General features: G+C 52.5%; 1 protein-coding gene across 8 annotated transcripts in view; it reads left to right on the top strand.

Annotated features, from left to right (window-relative positions):
• P2RY6 (pyrimidinergic receptor P2Y6) overlaps positions 1 to 15,595 on the top strand; it is a 32,935-nt gene extending 17,340 nt beyond the window's left edge. Inside the window, exons 2-5 of one of the 8 annotated variants that reach the window (XM_065944469.1) lie at positions 5,456 to 5,566; positions 11,997 to 12,061; positions 12,983 to 13,044; positions 13,939 to 15,595. In XM_065944469.1, coding sequence (XP_065800541.1) covers positions 13,973 to 14,959 — 987 coding nt within the window. In that variant the 5' untranslated portion in view covers positions 5,456 to 5,566; positions 11,997 to 12,061; positions 12,983 to 13,044; positions 13,939 to 13,972 and the 3' untranslated portion in view covers positions 14,960 to 15,595. Of the gene's footprint in view, positions 1 to 5,455; positions 5,567 to 9,477; positions 9,609 to 11,996; positions 12,062 to 12,982; positions 13,045 to 13,938 lie in introns of those variants that run through there. The other 7 variants (XM_065944468.1, XM_065944470.1, XM_065944471.1 and 4 more) reach the window with 7 other exon arrangements.
• Positions 15,596 to 16,383: the final 788 nt, after the last annotated feature.

Here is a 16,383-nt window from a genome sequence, read left to right as displayed (position 1 = left end):
TGAGACAGACAACTGATGTTTTCTCAAACAAATATCATGAACTATGTAAAGGTATCAGTCCTCTCACCTACCTCCTCCAGAATTCCCCAGTTCCCACCTTAACAGATGTTCTGGTGGTGCCATGCCTATCCAGAGCCCCACCCCAAATTCCCAACAAAGTCCAGGCTTTTTCCTGGAAGCCACAGATGAGGCTCCCCTCCCCCAAGACCTGCACCAGCCTGCACCAGCAGGAGTGACATCAAACAGAAGTCACCTCACAGTGGCCTGTGTTTTCTGAAACCCTGTTGCATCAAGATCACTTCTGAGATTGAGGTTTCCTTGTGATGGAGCTCAGATAGTCACTGGTTCCCAGACCCCATCTCACCTCAAAAGACAGGGTGCCCACTGCTCTCCCCTGAGCTGGGCCCAAAGACCCCCTGCTTTACTGTGTCCGGGGCTCAACTGTATGGGTGTGAGAAATGGGGGCAGAGAGGGCAGAAGCAGAAGCAGAGCAGCAAGGACTCTTCCAGAAGCTTGATTGTGAAGGAGGAAGAAGCACAGCTGGAGAGACATGGGTCAAGGAAGAGGTGTTGCTAAGAGGAGAGCTGAGGATAGAGAGTGTTGTGGGCTGAGGGAAGGAGCCGGCGGGGGTGCAGAAATGCGGGGGGCGGGGGGCAGCCTTGGATTTATTTCTGCGGCCCAGGAAGTTGAAGGAGGTGCCTCTGAAAGGCGTTCCTTTGCTCTGAAGGATGAGTTGTGGGCTATTAGGGTTGAGAGGAGGCCCAACAAGAAAGATGGGGTGAAGTCTTGGACGAGAAGGGAGAGAGCCCACTCCGGGACAGGCAGAAGTTTGGGAGACCAGCCAAGCCGGGTGGCTATCAGTTCCTGGGCCTCAGGGCCCTGGGCTGAGTCATGTCCTTCATCCACGTTTGGCTTGGCAGTGTGGGGCTGAGCAGGCTGCTGGTGCCAGGGATGAGGGATACAAATGGAGGAGCTGTGATCTCAGGAGTCTGGTGTCCTGGGGAAAAGGTCCAGGCTGGCAGGGGAAAGGAAAGGGGCCGAGAAGATGCTGGCCCAGTGCTGGAGGCCTCCAATTCAGAGGCCCAGGTGCAAAGAGAGTGATGGTGTGCAGGCTGGAGGCTCTTGGGGGAGAGCAGGGTAGAGCTGGGTCAGTGGAGGAGGTGGAGGAGATGGGGACCTTGGACAGCCAGGAGGAATAAGCAGGCAGCCCAGGCCCACCCAGCCATGTTCTGTTCACCCTTCTCAGCTGGGACTGCTAACAGCCTAAATCTCAACGCATACCGCCAGTTAGGGGCAGCTAGCTCCACGGGTCTTTATCGGCCCGCAATCCCCAACACACACAAACTGCAAGTACCAACTACAGCTTGCGATATAAACACAGACTTGAGTCAAGTTCCCTATGAGCCATCAGATTTCTGTTCCTATGTCTACTCTGTTCTCAAACTAGCCCTAGAAATTCATCCATCCATCCAACAAATATTTATTGAGTACCTACTATATGTCAGGCACTACCCTAAGCACTGAGGATGCAGTGAATAAAATAGTGAATAAAACATGAAAATCCCTGCCCTGGTGAAGTTTATGTTCTGATGGGAGGAGATAGACAATAAGCAAACACGTAAAATAATACATTTAAAGATGGTGTGTGCTTCTCTGTCCAATAAACCATTGATGTCTCAAAGAAAAAAAAAAAAAGATGATACAATCTAAGGAGACAAATACAGCAGGAGAGGAGATGAGTGTGTGCTGGTGGGAGGTTTAGTTTTCACTGGAGTGGAGGGACAGGGCCTCACCGGGAAGATGTCATTTGAGTGACCACCTGAAGGAGGTAAGGTCTGTCCTGTGTTTTTCATACACACTCCACACACAGAAACGTACTCCACAGCAAGACCCCCTGTGGCACCCAGTGACCCTCCTCTCAACACCCTGAGCCTGGCAGGTGCCTGACTTTGCTCTCTTCCTCCCAGGCCACCTCTCAGATGTCCACAATGCACTGTCCCTCCCATACTGGGTTGGCCGCAGATGAGACCCCAGTCCCACATATGAAGGTGAGGGAAGAGGCCACGCCCCCCTCACAGTCCCCATGCAGGGAGTGAGACAGGATGGAGGCAAAGGGCTTTATCCCCACGTTTGGAAATGGTTATGGCCTCCTGACCTCCTGCCTGGCTTCTGGGCTCCACTGCTAGGTTCCCTGGGCCTGGACATGAACCCTGGACTTGCTGGCGGGAATGAAGACCAGCTGATGAATAGTCTTGGGACAGTCTCTGCAGGGGGTCCTGAGGGATTGGAGGCAGCCAGGTCCGGGATCCCAGAGGCAGGTTAGACTGGGGAATGGAAGCAGTGACGGGGACAGTGCTTGGGCTTGGTATGACAAAGCATACATCTGAGTGAGTTCTCTCAAAGTGAAATGCAGTGACCTGGGAGAAAAGGGGGCTTCCTGGTAGCTCAGCTGGTAAAGAATGAGCTCCCTGTCATGGGGAGTATGTGAGCAGAGGCCAGACAAGTCTGTCACAGAGGCTTCAGGGAGCCTCCTTCTCTGAGGGGTGGGGGAGAGCTCTGTGTCAGATGCTTTTAAGGCCTCTCTGGCCTAGGGATCCAGAACTCAGAGACTTATCATTGACCGCTGAGTTCTAGGGTCCAGGTGGGTCTCTTGATTCTGCCAGATGGGCTCAGGTGCTGGAGACGGTCAGAGCAGGGCCAGGACAGAGGGCTGCCTTTTGTGGGTAGTGAGGGGTTCCTCTGAAGTTTTCTCTGCACCCAAACCTTGCCTGTGAGAGTTGGAGACATAGTTACCTACCCCTAGGGGCTCAGTGTCTATCTGTGAAATGGGCAGGACCATAACCTGCAGTAAACATTCGAGCAGTGTGGGTGGTCTGCCCTTCCTGAGGGTCAGCGGCTGGGGGACGCAGGTAGGCTCAGAGGTGCTGCTCCTGTGGCCATGACCTTCATTCCCCCTGACAAGTCTTCTATGTCATCAGCCAAGACAAAGATTTGATTTTATTGTTTTGTTTTATTTTATTTTGCCAGGCAGCACCAAGGACAGAGCCCTGAGTCTCATCTTTACAGACTGGTCCACTCATCTGACATTTGCCAGTGCCTCTTGGGAGTTGGAGACTGTGCTAGTCTCTGGGGCCACAAAGGGAAAGCAGACCTTGTCCCCAGTTCCTAACAAAGTTAGAGAAATGAGGGTGTCTGGATAACATTGTCCCTCGGGTTGTTCTTCTTTTCTGCCCTGACTCCTAGTCCCCATTCCTTTGTCCTGTCTCAGGCCACTGAGTTCCCGAGAGACAGGGTGGAGTTGTGGATTTACTGTATACTTTGAGAAAGTTCCTGATCTCTCTGGCTTCAGTCTTCCTGTAGGGAAAATGTCACCTCTCTTCCTGAGCATAGACTTTATCATTAATCAGATCTGTGTACTACCCCTGGCTCACCTCTGACTCACCATGTCACCTTGGGCAAGTCACCAGCTTTCTCAAAGCCCATTTCCTTGTCTTGTAAAATGTGGATAAATAGCTCACCACATAGAACTGTCATAAGAGTGAAAGAGATCCTGCCACAAAAGCACTTAGCTCTTGTGCCTGGCACCTTCTGGGTAGCCAAGAAGCTATAGCAGTAAAGTTGTTTGGGAAAATGAGGCTTGGGGAGGTGAAGTGACCTGCCCAGGATCACACAGCAAGTGAGTGATGAATCTAAGACTAGACCCTGGATTTCTGCCTTTCTAGTTTCCTTCTCAGGAGATACTGAGGTGACTGGTCACTCCAGAAGCTGATGGAAGAGGGGCTCTCCTCATGGAAAATGAGTGGTCGAGGGGGCTCCCTGGCTGCCCCCATGGAATCCATGCTTGACCTGACAGGCCCTCAGTGGCTTCCTGCCCCTCTGCTGATATCCTCCAGGCTCACGGCCAGTTCCAGCCTCCACTGCAGGGATATTAGGATCCCATGGCCAAAGCTGTAAAGATGGGCTCTTGGGGGCAGCCCATGGGTAAGGGAGGCAGCGGGGTGCAGGACTGTAGGCAGGACTCCAGATTTTAAGTGACAGTCCTAGGTCAAACAGACTGAAGCATAAAGGGAATGTATTAGCTCATGCCTTCAAAAAGTCAAGTGCAAGGTAAAGCTTCAGGCATAGCTGGAATCAGGTGCTCGATGCTGTTCTCAGGAACACCTCTGTGTGTTCCCACCTCTCAATTCTGCCATCCCTTGGCTTTATTTTGGACAGTCTCCTCCCTGATGGTAGTATCTCCAGTTTGTAGGATAGTGCCAGGCACATAGTTAGCCTGGCTCCAGCAGCTCCAGGCTCACTTCCTACTAGCTTTGCAAACCCACTGGGAGACCTCACTCCTTTTCGGTGTTCCAGCAAATGCTCCAGAGTTGGAGGCACCCAGTGAAGATTGCCCATCCACCCCTGAGCTAGCTACAGGGCCTGAGGAGCCCACTCTTGTCTCTTCGGTAGATCTAGGTCACAGGCCTTTCACTCCCAGATCCTCAAGGCTCCAGGGAAAGAAGGAGGGGAGGCTGTCATCATGAGAGGGGTCTGGGAATTAGGTGGGAGAAAGTACAGAGGAACAGAACCATGATGGCCTGCAAGACAAGCCAGACAGCTGGACCTGCGCCATTTCTTCCCCAGTGGACTAGAGCCTGGTTATCTGGGAGGATAGGTGGGTTTTGAAGGTAATAGAGGAGGCTATCAGCCATGTACACCCCTTGCAGCAGGGTCCTTCATGAAGGGAGATCCAAGTGGTGCACCTCCATGGGGAGATTTTAAAAGTGGGACAGCCTGGGGGGTCCAGGCAAAAATAAAAGACACTCTCACATTGGCACTAGGGAAGAGGGCTTACTGAAAGATCCTGGACTCTCCCAGAACCCTGGTCGGGAGGTGCTGCCACCCCCATGGGCATGGACTTGGAAAGTCGGCTGTTATGGACTCTCCTTCTGGCAGGGGCCGCCTGTCACAGCTGGCTCTCTGGGCTGTACTCTGTCACATAGTTCCTCACCCCAAGACTGCCTGTGACTTCTCAGCTCTGTGCCCACCAGGTCACCATGATCTCAGACCTGCTCATACACACACGTGCCTAAGAGAGAACCTCTTGCTAACTTCACCAGGCCTCGGTTTCCTCATCTGCAAAGTGGGGTTGGTAACTGTGAAGAGTAAATGAGATAATGGCCTGTGAAGTACTGGTAACTCTGAAGAGTAGATGAGATAATGGCTTGTGAAGTATTGTTGCACAATAAGAACATCTGTCCAGACTGTGGTGGGGATTACATGAGCTCATCGATGAGCAGCTGGGGCCTGTGCATCGTCGCGCTGCAGGAGAGCTGAGTTTCTTCTTTACTCAACCTGTAGAGGCCAGAGAAGGACTAGAAGCAGGAGCTTCAACTCCCAAATTCCCCAAAGCTGTGGCTTCCCCTTCCTTACATTCAAAATAACTATTTCAGTTCCAGCTTTAATTTCTGTTTAGCAGGAGGTGAGAAGGGGAAGTGAGAAAAGAAGAGAAATCAAGTTCCCTTCCCTCTGTGTGCCATCCTCCTGCCAAGTTTTGCCTGCTTCGAAAAACAGCCCGATCCCACAGGTGAGACCAAAGCCCCTCCAGGAGGGATTGGCTGTGCCCTGGCCCACTGTTCTCTGGGTGCCAGGGAGGAATGGACCTCAGGAATCTAGCCATTTCTCTAGTGACGACTCAGGCTCAGAGAGGGTACGTGGGTCACTCTGGGACACACAGCAAGTTGGTGATGGATCCCAGCTTATCTGACTGCTCAAGGGAAGGAAGCCGGGTCTTGATCTCTGTCATCCTGTGCACTTGCTGCTAAGCTCACAGCCCTGGGAGGGGGGCAGACGAGGGGGTTTCCAGGCCTTGTTTCCCAGAAGGCAGGCAGGCAGGCCAAGGTTAGGAGGCCTCTTCCCTTGTCCAGCCTGGTCTGAGCTGGCTCCTGGCCGTCTGGCAGGTGGTGACTCAGGCTTCCAGCTCTTGCCTCTGGCCAGCAGGCCTCCTCATCCCTTCCCGATAAGAGGGCCTTGAGGTGAGGTTTTGGATGGGATGAGGCTACAGAGTCATCAAAAGGGGTATCTTGAGACCCCAGGATCCAAGGAGCCCAAGGAGCTTCAACCCATCAGTTTTTTCTTATGTCTAAACTGGATTGCTTCTGCTACAGGCAGAGACCAACCCCAAGCATTGTCGTTTGAACTGAAAGTAGGAAACAGCAGCGATAGTCCCCTCCGAGGGGTGAGGACCTTCAATGTTTCTGCCAATAGCGTACATGGAGTGGAACTGGGCAGTGAATGCTTGGAATCTGGGAGACACTCCCTGAGCTTCTTCCTCAGCTGGACGGCTCAGCCCTGGCTCTGGGCCCTGCCAGTATCTCCATTGGCTCCTGAGAGTCCCCTCACCCAGGTGGAGGATCTGAGAACAAGGCTGGAGCTTGTCCGGGCATGAGTGGGAGAAGGGCTGGGGCATGGGTCAGGAGGAATTGAAGTTGGGAACCTAGTCCTGAGGTTGCTCAGCGCCAGCCTCAGAGGCCAGGCTTCTGCAATGTGGAGACGTTCCCCCAGCCCTCGTCTTAGGGCAGGTGTCCGAAGGCGGCAGGTTGACTATCCTGGGTAGTCTCCTGGCGCCACCTCCTGGCCAGAGGCCCTCAGTTCAGGGAAGACTGAGGGAATCCTCTGGCTGGACCATCTAAGCATGGGCTTTGGGCGAACAATGGAAAAGGTGGCTGTATAATGAGAAAGACCTTGTTGAAATGCCACCAGTCTGGGACACCTTGGAAAACTCACTAGCCTTCCTGAGTCTTAGTTCCTTAGTTGGTAAAACGGAGAGAATAATTTCCACCGCTACCTTCCCATAACGGCAGATAGAACATCCAGCGCAGGGTGGGCAGTGAAGAAATGAAAGGTACCTGGTGCCGATGACCCAGATATCCCTGGAGACTAGGGTGCACTAACAGAGCCCAGAGCTGGGCTTGGAATGGATTCATTCAGTTAACAAACATTTGTTAAGTACTTATTGTGTGCTAAGGCCGGTCACATACAGAGTTTCACTTAATTCTTATAACAGCTTGTGTGGTAGGTACCAACGAACACTCCCATTTTACAGATGAGAAAACTATGAGGAAGGATAAGTGAGATGATTCAAAGACAGTGAGTGAAAGTGTGTCCCAGGCAGAGGAAACAGCATGCGATGGGCCCAGGGGCTGGAAAGCCTGGTGGGGAAAGCCCTGGTGGTGGCACCTGGGACTCTGATTGAGGTTTTATGATGGGCCACCCCTCCTCATGCTTCCCAACTGGTCCCCTCTTCACACAACTTATGCCATGCTCTGGTTGCAATATTTATTCTTCATTTCTCACCTCCTGCCTGGGATGCCCTCTTCATTCTATGTGTCTGGGTCACCTCTGCTCTTTAAAGCCCAGCAGCAGACATGCCTTCTCCAGAAGCCCTTCCAGATGGACCCATGACCCCTAAGACCTGAGCTTTCCCTCCTAGGCCCACTCAGAGGGCAGGAACTGAGACCCAAACCCTATCCTGGGGCTGACACCTTCAGGAAGTCCTTGGAGCTGCTCCCATTCTTGGGACAGACACCCTGGTGGGGGTTGGGGGTGACCACAGGAGGTCATCCTGGGAATCCAGTGGTGTTGGACTGAAGGCCATGCATCGTTACCCTCCTGAGCTCCAGCACAGCACAGATCAGACCAGGATATCCACCCTCTCAGCTGGCACAAGCGACCTCCTAGCACAGACTTGAATAAGCTTGTGCACAACTGACCAAGTGTTTTATTTTTGAATATCTATTTATTTATTTATTTGGCTGCACTGGGCTTAGTTGCAGCACGCAGGATCTCCACTGCGGCGTGCAGGATCTTTAGCCATGGCACAGGGCTCTCTAGAGCATGAGGCTCAATGGTTGCTGTGCTCCGGCTTAGTCGCCCCATGGCATGTGGAATCTTAGCTCCCCAATCAGGGGGTCGAACCCACGTCCCCTGTGGATTGGAAGGCGGATTCTCAACCACTGGACCACCAGGGAGGTCCCTGGTCAAGTGTTTATCGGCAGTTCAAATCTGAATTTTCTGTTTGGTCTAAACTTCTGACCCTGCCAGAGTCACACAGTGAGTAGGCGCCAAGATAGAATGAGGACCTGGACCTCAAACTCCTGAGCAGGGATTGTCCCCTGCACCATTCTGTCCCCGCTCCCCTATTTGCCTCCTCTGCTCCAAATGAAAGCCCATCTCCTCCAGGTCACCCCCTGAGTACTGTCTCCACCGCCAGAGCTGGCCCCCTCGGGACAGCAAGGAGCCATATCTCCTCCTCTGATTGTCCTAACAGCTGGTTCGGTGGTGAGGAGCAGCCAGGGGAGGGCTGGCACAGGCAGGGGAGGATGCACCCAGATAAGTTCTTGGAGCATCAACTCTGCCCCCACAACCTACACCCCTTACTCCCAGGGAGCTCTGGGCCTGCAGTGTTGAAGGGACTAGTGACTGCTACATGGGGGAATGTGGGAGGATCTGATGGTTTATAGTCGCTCAATGCATGCTTGTGAAGAGAGGGAAAGAGGAAGGGAGAAGGTGGCTGAGTAAGTGAGCGCCTAGGTGGATTGTCAGGAGTGAGCTATTGAATGAATGAAGAAAGGGGGGATAAGATTGGGTTTGACGCCTATACACTACTGATACTATGTCTAAAATAGGTAACTGATGAGAACATACTGTGCAGCACAGGGAACTCTACTTAATACACTGTGATTACCTGAATGGACAGAAGTCCAAAAGGGAGGAGATACATGTATACATATGGCTGATTCATTTTGCTGTACAGTAGAAATGAAGGCAACATTGCAAAGCAACTATACTCTAATAAAAGTTAATTTAAAAATCTAAAAATATCAACACCCCCCCCCAAAAAAAAAGAATGGAGGGATGGATGGAGGAGTGACCCAAAAGGTGGGTCTGGGTATTACAGCTAAAATGTTAGTCGCTCAGTTGTGTCCAACTCTTTGTAACCCCATGGACTATAGCCCACCAGGCTCCTCTGTCCATAGAATTCTCCAGGCAAGAATACTGGAGTGGGTTGCCATGCCCTCCAGGGGGATCTTCTTGACCCAGGGATTTAACCTGGGTCTCCTGCATTGCAGGCAGACTTTATCTTCTGGACCAGCAGGGAAACTCCTATTACAGTTAAAGAGGGCCCAAAAGTTCTGCAATCACCAGACTATTCATTTGATAGATAAGAATACTGAGTGAGGGCTGAGGAGAAAGGAAGCTGCCAGATCTGTGGGGCTGGCCTTCCATCAGCAGTCTCTGCCTTCTCCACCTCTCTCTGCATCCTCATCACCAAGTTTCTTCTGCTGGGGTGAGGAGGGTTCCGGGAAACAGAACTTTTCTCCGCTTCCTTGCTCCTTAGATTCAGTTTCCATCAGGCTTTGGTGTGGAGGGCGGCGGGGAGGGGGCAGCCCCCGCAGGGGCTATTTCAGTCAGAGACAGACGTGGCAGGAAACAGAGGAAGCTGCCCTTTCAGCGGTATCACAGCCTGGGCCAAGAGCAGAAGAGTGGAGAGCTTCGTGTCTGGCCTCCCCTTGACCCAACACAATTGGGGCCACAAAGGCGTGCGTTTCGGGGACAGGAGGCTGTATGTGAGTGTTGGTGCATCTCGGGGGCCGTGGGCCAGGGCGGAGAGGGGTGCAGGCAGGCAGGCTGGGTCCAGCACTGACCTCAAGAAGATCCAAGATTTGGGTGGGGGGTGGGCAGAGAGGAAGGGACTCCACCCGACTGGGGGATCAGAAAAAGGAAGAAGTAAGCTTAGATCTGGAGCTTGATGGATGGACACTGGGTTTTGGCAAACGGAGGGATTAAATGGCACTTTGTGTGGAGGGCATAGTGAAGATGGGGAGGCTGAAGAGGAAGTCTGGATCTGTGGCTGTCAATGGCTGTGTGGCAGTCTCGGGCTCTTGAGAACAGTGTGGCAGGAGAGGAAGCAGCAGAGTGAAGCACTTCGTCTGGGTGCACTTCGGATGAGGCTGGAGGGCACGGCAGGAGCGTAAATGTCAGGACAAGAGCTTGAGTTTTTCTCCCAAGGGCCAAGGGATCCAGGGAAGGAGAGCACCTATTATAAAGCACCACGCACCCCACCCCACCCTACCCCCCACACACGCTACCGACAGAGCGGCTGGAGCCCAGGAAGGGGCTGGGGTGTGGGCTGGTCCAGGGCACATGGCCCAAGAGTGAGTGACAGATGTGACAGCCCAAAATAGCCTACGTCAGTCGCTGCCGGGAGGCAGGGACCACACAAGCCCTCCCTGGGGACCAGCTCTTGCCGGGAAATAGGAGAACCGCTCACCCCTCCCAGGTCCTCAGACGGGGGGCCGAGTGGATCAGGAAGCCAGGGTGACAGTCAGGCCCACCTTTCCCGGATCTCCTCGAGCTGCCCCTGCCTCCTTCCAAGAGGACTGGTCTTGCCAGGGAGTGGGAGGCAGAAAACACCCAGAGCAGGAGTGGGATGACCTGGGAGATTGGGACCGACACTGCTATGTATAAAATAGATAACTAATGAGAACCTATTGTATGACACAGGGAACTCCCCTCAGCGCTCTGTGGTGACCTAGATGGGAAGGAAATCCGGAAAAGAGTAGACATATGCATACATATGACTGATTCACTTTTGTACAGCAAGAAACTCACCCACCATTGTAAAAGTTAATTAAATGGGGGGAGCGAGGAAAAACGCCTGGAAACCCCAGTCCCTTGAGTCAGAAGGCTGTCTCTCAGGGTGGTGTCTGAGGGAACAGACCTCCCCAAAGAGAGTTCAGGGGCACCGCACAGTTCCTTCTGCCCAGTTCCTCCTCCTCACCACGGCCTTCTGTCCTAGCAGGCTGCTCTCCTCTCGACTCTGCCTGCTCCCGCTTCCTCCCCACTGGGGTCACCCCAGGGGGCCTCTCACCCCTTTCCACCCATGCACATCTTCTTCAACCACCAGGGACTTGCTCCATCCTTCATCCTCCTCTGAAAATGTCTTTTATCCTGTGTCTCACACTGGTCTCCCCATTCAGATTGACATATGTATATGAATACATGTATGTGTATGCATCTATCTGTTTATGTGTCCACCTATCTACATCTATACACTGTGCCCCATGCAGTGAGCAAGTAGTGAGTACCCATTAAATGTCTGGCATGTGAAAACATGAATACTGGAGTGGATAGCCTTTCCTTTCTCCAGGGGATCTTCCCAACCCAGGGATCAAACCCAGGTCTCCCGCATTGCAGGCGGATTCTTTACCAGCTAAACCACCAGGGAAGCCCCATGTGAAAACAAGAGAATGAAAGAATGGCCAAAACAAATGAATGAAAAGATGAATGAATGAACTTTCTCTTGCCTGTACTAATCTTGGCTTCTTGGCAACAATGGGGGGACCACTGTACTTCCTCCTCTGGCCTCCACCTTGTGCTTAACTGTTAGCTAGGTGCCCCAGGCTCCCAGAACTGGGACTGGGACTGGGACTGCAGCCCCAGGAAGAATGCTTGATAATTAAAGGTGATGTGGGTTACAGACTAGAGAATCCAAGCATCATCATTTTTCAGTTACCCACAATCTGGGTAAAACATTTTCATTGAAATCAAATTTTAAGTTGGGAGAAATTAGTTTGGGGAGTTACATTTTACTCTCATATAACTTATAACTTTATTAGGTATATTCACATTAAGAGTAGCTCACACTTGCTTGTGGCAGGCACTGATCCTCACGACAAACCTATGAGGCGGGTACTGTATTATCCCTTTTTATAGATAAGGAAGCCAAGCACAGGGGTTCATTAATGGGCCTAGACCACACAGCTCACATGTGGCAGAGCTGGTATTTGAACCTGGACATCTGGACCAGAGCTCATATGCTTGACTTCAATGCTCTATTTCTCTCTGAGTGTATTGGCAGGACTTCATGTTTTTTCTGGGCCTCAGTTTCTCTCATCTGTAAAATAGGAAAGGGGGATGATTTGAGTCACTATCCCAAAGGTTTTCCCTTATAGGACCACTGGATTAAAGTTGTGAATTCTCTCTGGACGTCAGTAAATATGGAAATGCCATTGGGGAGGTGAGTATCAACAAATCAGACTGATCCCATCAGGGGACCTCTTAAGACATTTGTGCTGCTGGCTCCCCTAAAACACAGCCTAAAGGGATGAGTGGAAGAACAAGGTGTAGGATACAAAGGCATGGCATGGCATTTATTAAGCACCTACTGTGTATCAGGTCTATAACAGTTTTACTGACAAGGACACAGGCCCAGCAAAGGCAAGCAATATTCCCTAGGTAGACCAGCATAGAAGCAGAGGAGCCAGGGTTTGAACCAGACCTGCCTAGCTTTGAAGCGAGATTTATAACCTTTCCACTCCATGTCCATGGGTCATGCTAAGTTGCCTCCTCTTAGACAGGCAGTTGGGTTTTGGCTCTGACTCTCCTAACTCTCTAAGATTGAGCAGTCAGTGCCCCTAACTGTGCCTGGATTTTCCTCTCTGTAAAGTAGCTGTGGAGAAGGCAATGGCACCCTACTCCAGTACTCTTGCCTGGGAAATCCCATGGACAGAGGAGCCTGGTAGGCTGCAATCCATGGGGTCGCTAAGAGTCAGACACGATAGAGTGACTTCACTTTCATTTTTCACTTTCACGCATTGGAGAAGGAAATGGCAACCCACTTCAGTGTTCTTGCCTGGAAAATCCCAGGGACGGGGGAGCCTGGTGGGCTGCCGTCTATGGGGTCGCACAGAGTCAGACACGACTGAAGTGACTTAGCCGCAAAGTAGCTGTAGACTTGGTAGGTCCCTCAGCCATCTGCCTTTGTGGGGAAGCTCTTTTCTCTCTGGCCACCAGAGGGCACTGTGGCCTCAGTGGCTTCGCCAGACCCGCCTTTGTAGCTTCAAGTCCAGTGGAAGGACATAGGGAACTCTTAAATCACCTCCTTCTTTGCAACTGAGCATGCATAAACACAGATCACCATCTTCCCCCCATTTTACAGATAAGTAGACTGCAACCAAAAGAAGGACCATGGATTAGGAAGATGGAGTCCAGGCTGAGAAGGTGAGCACAGCCCTTAGCCCAGAAGTGTGACGTTCTGCTAATATTGATTGATTAGTTAACAGGGTCTTCCCTGCCCTGGGCCCCAGTTTGGGCTCTCAGACACAGACCTGGCACTTCTCCTTAACAGCTTTTCAGTCTATGGGAAAGAGATAGACAGGCAGGCCCACCATGACTACCATCCCCAAACTCCAGGGAGCCCAGGGAAGCTCTGCCTAGCATGATTTAGCACCTCTGATTACATGACATCCTGAGAGATGGGTGCATCATTATCCCATTTAAGATGGGAAAACTGAGACTCAGGCAATGTAGTAATATACCGTGTCACTCGACCAAAGTCACATAGCTAGTAAGTAGCAGAAAGTGAAAAATGAAGGTGTTAGTCACTCAGTCGTGTCTGACCCTTTGCAGTTCCATGGACTATAGCCTGCCAGGCCCCTCTGTCCATGGGGTTCTTCAGGCAAGAATGGAGTGGGTAGCCATTCCCTTCTCCTGGGGATCTTCCCCACCCAAGGATCGAACCCATGTCTCCTGAACTGCAAGCAGATTCTTCAGTCTGAACCACCAGGGAAGCCCAGTTGGGATTCAAACCAAAGTCTGTCACTCTCCTTTTATGAGGAGCCATTTGACTAGCATTTTGAAGGATGAATAGAAATTCATCAGGAAGGTTGGTGGGAAATGAATATTATAGAAAGAAAATGAGTTGGATTTCTCTAAAGTTTGAGCTTAATAAATAATATTCCGGATCTTGTGAAAGTCAGGGCTGTGAGGGGCTTTGGTGGGGTGGTGAGTATCAGAGATGGTCCAGGCAGGAAAATCAAGGGCCCGGAGAGGGACAGGGGCCTACTGGGTGGTCCACGAGCGTGGTCACTGACGGATTGTGTGTTGCTTCCCCAGCCTCTCTGGATGTAGGAAGCCCAGCTGAACAGGCATGGCATGGGACAATGGCACAGGCCAGGCCCTGGACGCCCCGCCCACCAACTGCGTTTACCGAGAGAACTTCAAGCAGCTGCTGCTGCCACCCGTGTATTCGGTGGTGCTGGCGGTCGGCCTGCCCCTGAACGCCTGTGTCATCGCCCAGATCTGCATGTCCCGCCGGGCCCTGACCCGCACGGCCGTGTACACCCTGAACCTGGCCCTGGCTGACCTGCTGTATGCCTGCTCCCTGCCCCTGCTCATCTACAACTACGCCCAAGGTGACCACTGGCCCTTCGGAGACCTCACCTGCCGCCTGGTCCGCTTCCTCTTCTATGCCAACCTCCATGGCAGCATCCTCTTTCTCACCTGCATCAGCTTCCAGCGTTACCTAGGCATCTGCCACCCTCTAGCCCCCTGGCACAAGCGTGGGGGCCGCCGGGCTGCCTGGCTCGTGTGTGGGGCTGTGTGGCTGGCCGTGACAACCCAGTGCCTGCCCACTGCCCTCTTTGCCTCCACAGGAATCCAGCGGAACCGCACGGTCTGCTATGACCTGAGCCCGCCCGCCCTGGCCACCCGCTATATGCCCTATGGCATGACCCTCACGGTCATCGGCTTCCTGCTGCCCTTTGTCGCCCTTCTGGCCTGCTACTGCTGCCTGGCCCGTCGTCTGTGCCGCCAGGATGGCCCAGCAGGGCCGGTGGCCCAGGAGCGGCGTGGCAAGGCAGCCCGCATGGCTGTGGTGGTGGCAGCTGTCTTTGCCATCAGCTTCCTGCCTTTCCACGTCACCAAGACAGCCTATCTGGCGGTGCGCTCTACCCCTGGCATCTCCTGCCCTGTGCTGGAGGCCTTTGCAGCAGCCTACAAGGTCACCCGGCCCTTCGCCAGTGCCAACAGCGTGCTGGATCCCATCCTCTTCTACTTCACTCAGAAGAAGTTCCGCCAGCGGCCACATGAGCTGCTACAGAAACTCACGGCCAAGTGGCAGCGACAGGGTCGCTGAGTCCACCAGGGCAGGACACCTGGGGGCAGGGTAACCATTGTGTTTGCCACCGTGACTGGGGCACCAGAAGCTCCACCAGCTCCAAAGCATGCAGAGAATTAGAGCTTAGCTCAGCTGGGCATAGACTGAAGCCCTCACAGACCCCAAAACTTCAACAACTATTTATTAAACCCCTTTTCTGGACCAGGCTCCACGGGTACAGAGAGAAACAAGCCTGGGCCTGGTTCTCCAGAAGGCCCCAAGAAGCCATGGGGAATTCAGAAGTCATGTTAAGCTTCTCCAAAAATACAGTATAACATGTACTATGATTGAGGAGTATGCTGCATACTTTGGAGTCACCAATAAAGGGAGTAAAAGAAAATGGGAGGCGGAAGTGAGAGCTTCTGGGAAGGGCCTTTTGACCTGGGTTTTGAAGGATGAATATGAGCTCTCTGGGGTATGTGCTATGTTCTATTCATTCAGTATATCTTTGCTGACACTTTGTGCTTGGGCCTGATTTGGTTCTGGGGCCCGAGAAGAACCATCTCGAGCCCACCCCCATACAAGCTTTCAGTTACTGGAGGTACAGACACGGACACACTCATGTCAAGGCTGTGACAGAGGGAGACATGGCTGGGGGGCAAGGGTGCCCAGAGGATGCCCATGACCCAGTCTAGGAGTCTCTCGAAAGGGGCTGGGGGTGGGGGCATTTGAACCAGATGTTGAAGGCTGAGTGGGAGCTCTGAAAATGGAAGTGGGGAGCACGTTAGTGCAGCCTGGGCCATCCCTGTGCCAGGCTCTGCCCTGGGCAGATAGGCAGAAAGCTGGAGTGGAGGGCATGTGGCCTCTTGTGTGTGAAGGCTGAGAAAATAAGAGCTGTCTCGTGGCTACCCTCCAGACAATGGCAAGAGTGGGGTAGGTGCTCCAGGCTGGGGGAGCTCAGCAGAGGAATCAGGGAGCACACTTTCAAAGGGGTGGGGCTTGAACTGGGAGGAATCTAAAAGGCAGAGTGGAGGAGGCTGCATCTGGCAGAAGGCACTGTGTCTACAAAACCCAGAGGCAGAGATGTGCCAAGGCCGATTATAAAGCACCAGTGAGTTTCAGATAAACCCGGTGTTGGGTGTGTGGAGAGGAGTGGCAAGAAATGGAGCTGGGTGGGACTAGGGCATTAAATGCCAGGAAGAACCCAGATCCCACCTGTCTCCACATGTGCCTCCTTCAGGCTCAGGGTGTCCTCGGTGCCTGGAGACACCTCCACCAGAGCCCCCGAGGGAGGGAAAACAGCCCTTCAACACTGATTCATTTTTTTTTCCCTGAGTTTTTTATTTTTTTATTTATTTTAATTGGAGGCTAATTACTTTACAGTATTGTGGTGGTTGTTGCCATACATTGACATGAATCAGCCATGGGTGTACCTGTGTTCCCCATCTGAACCCCCCTCCCAC

The sequence above is a fragment of the Muntiacus reevesi genome, chromosome 9 (genome assembly GCF_963930625.1).
Source record: "Muntiacus reevesi chromosome 9, mMunRee1.1, whole genome shotgun sequence".
Lineage (NCBI taxonomy): Eukaryota > Metazoa > Chordata > Mammalia > Artiodactyla > Cervidae > Muntiacus > Muntiacus reevesi.
This window is presented reverse-complemented; position numbering and strand designations above follow the sequence as displayed.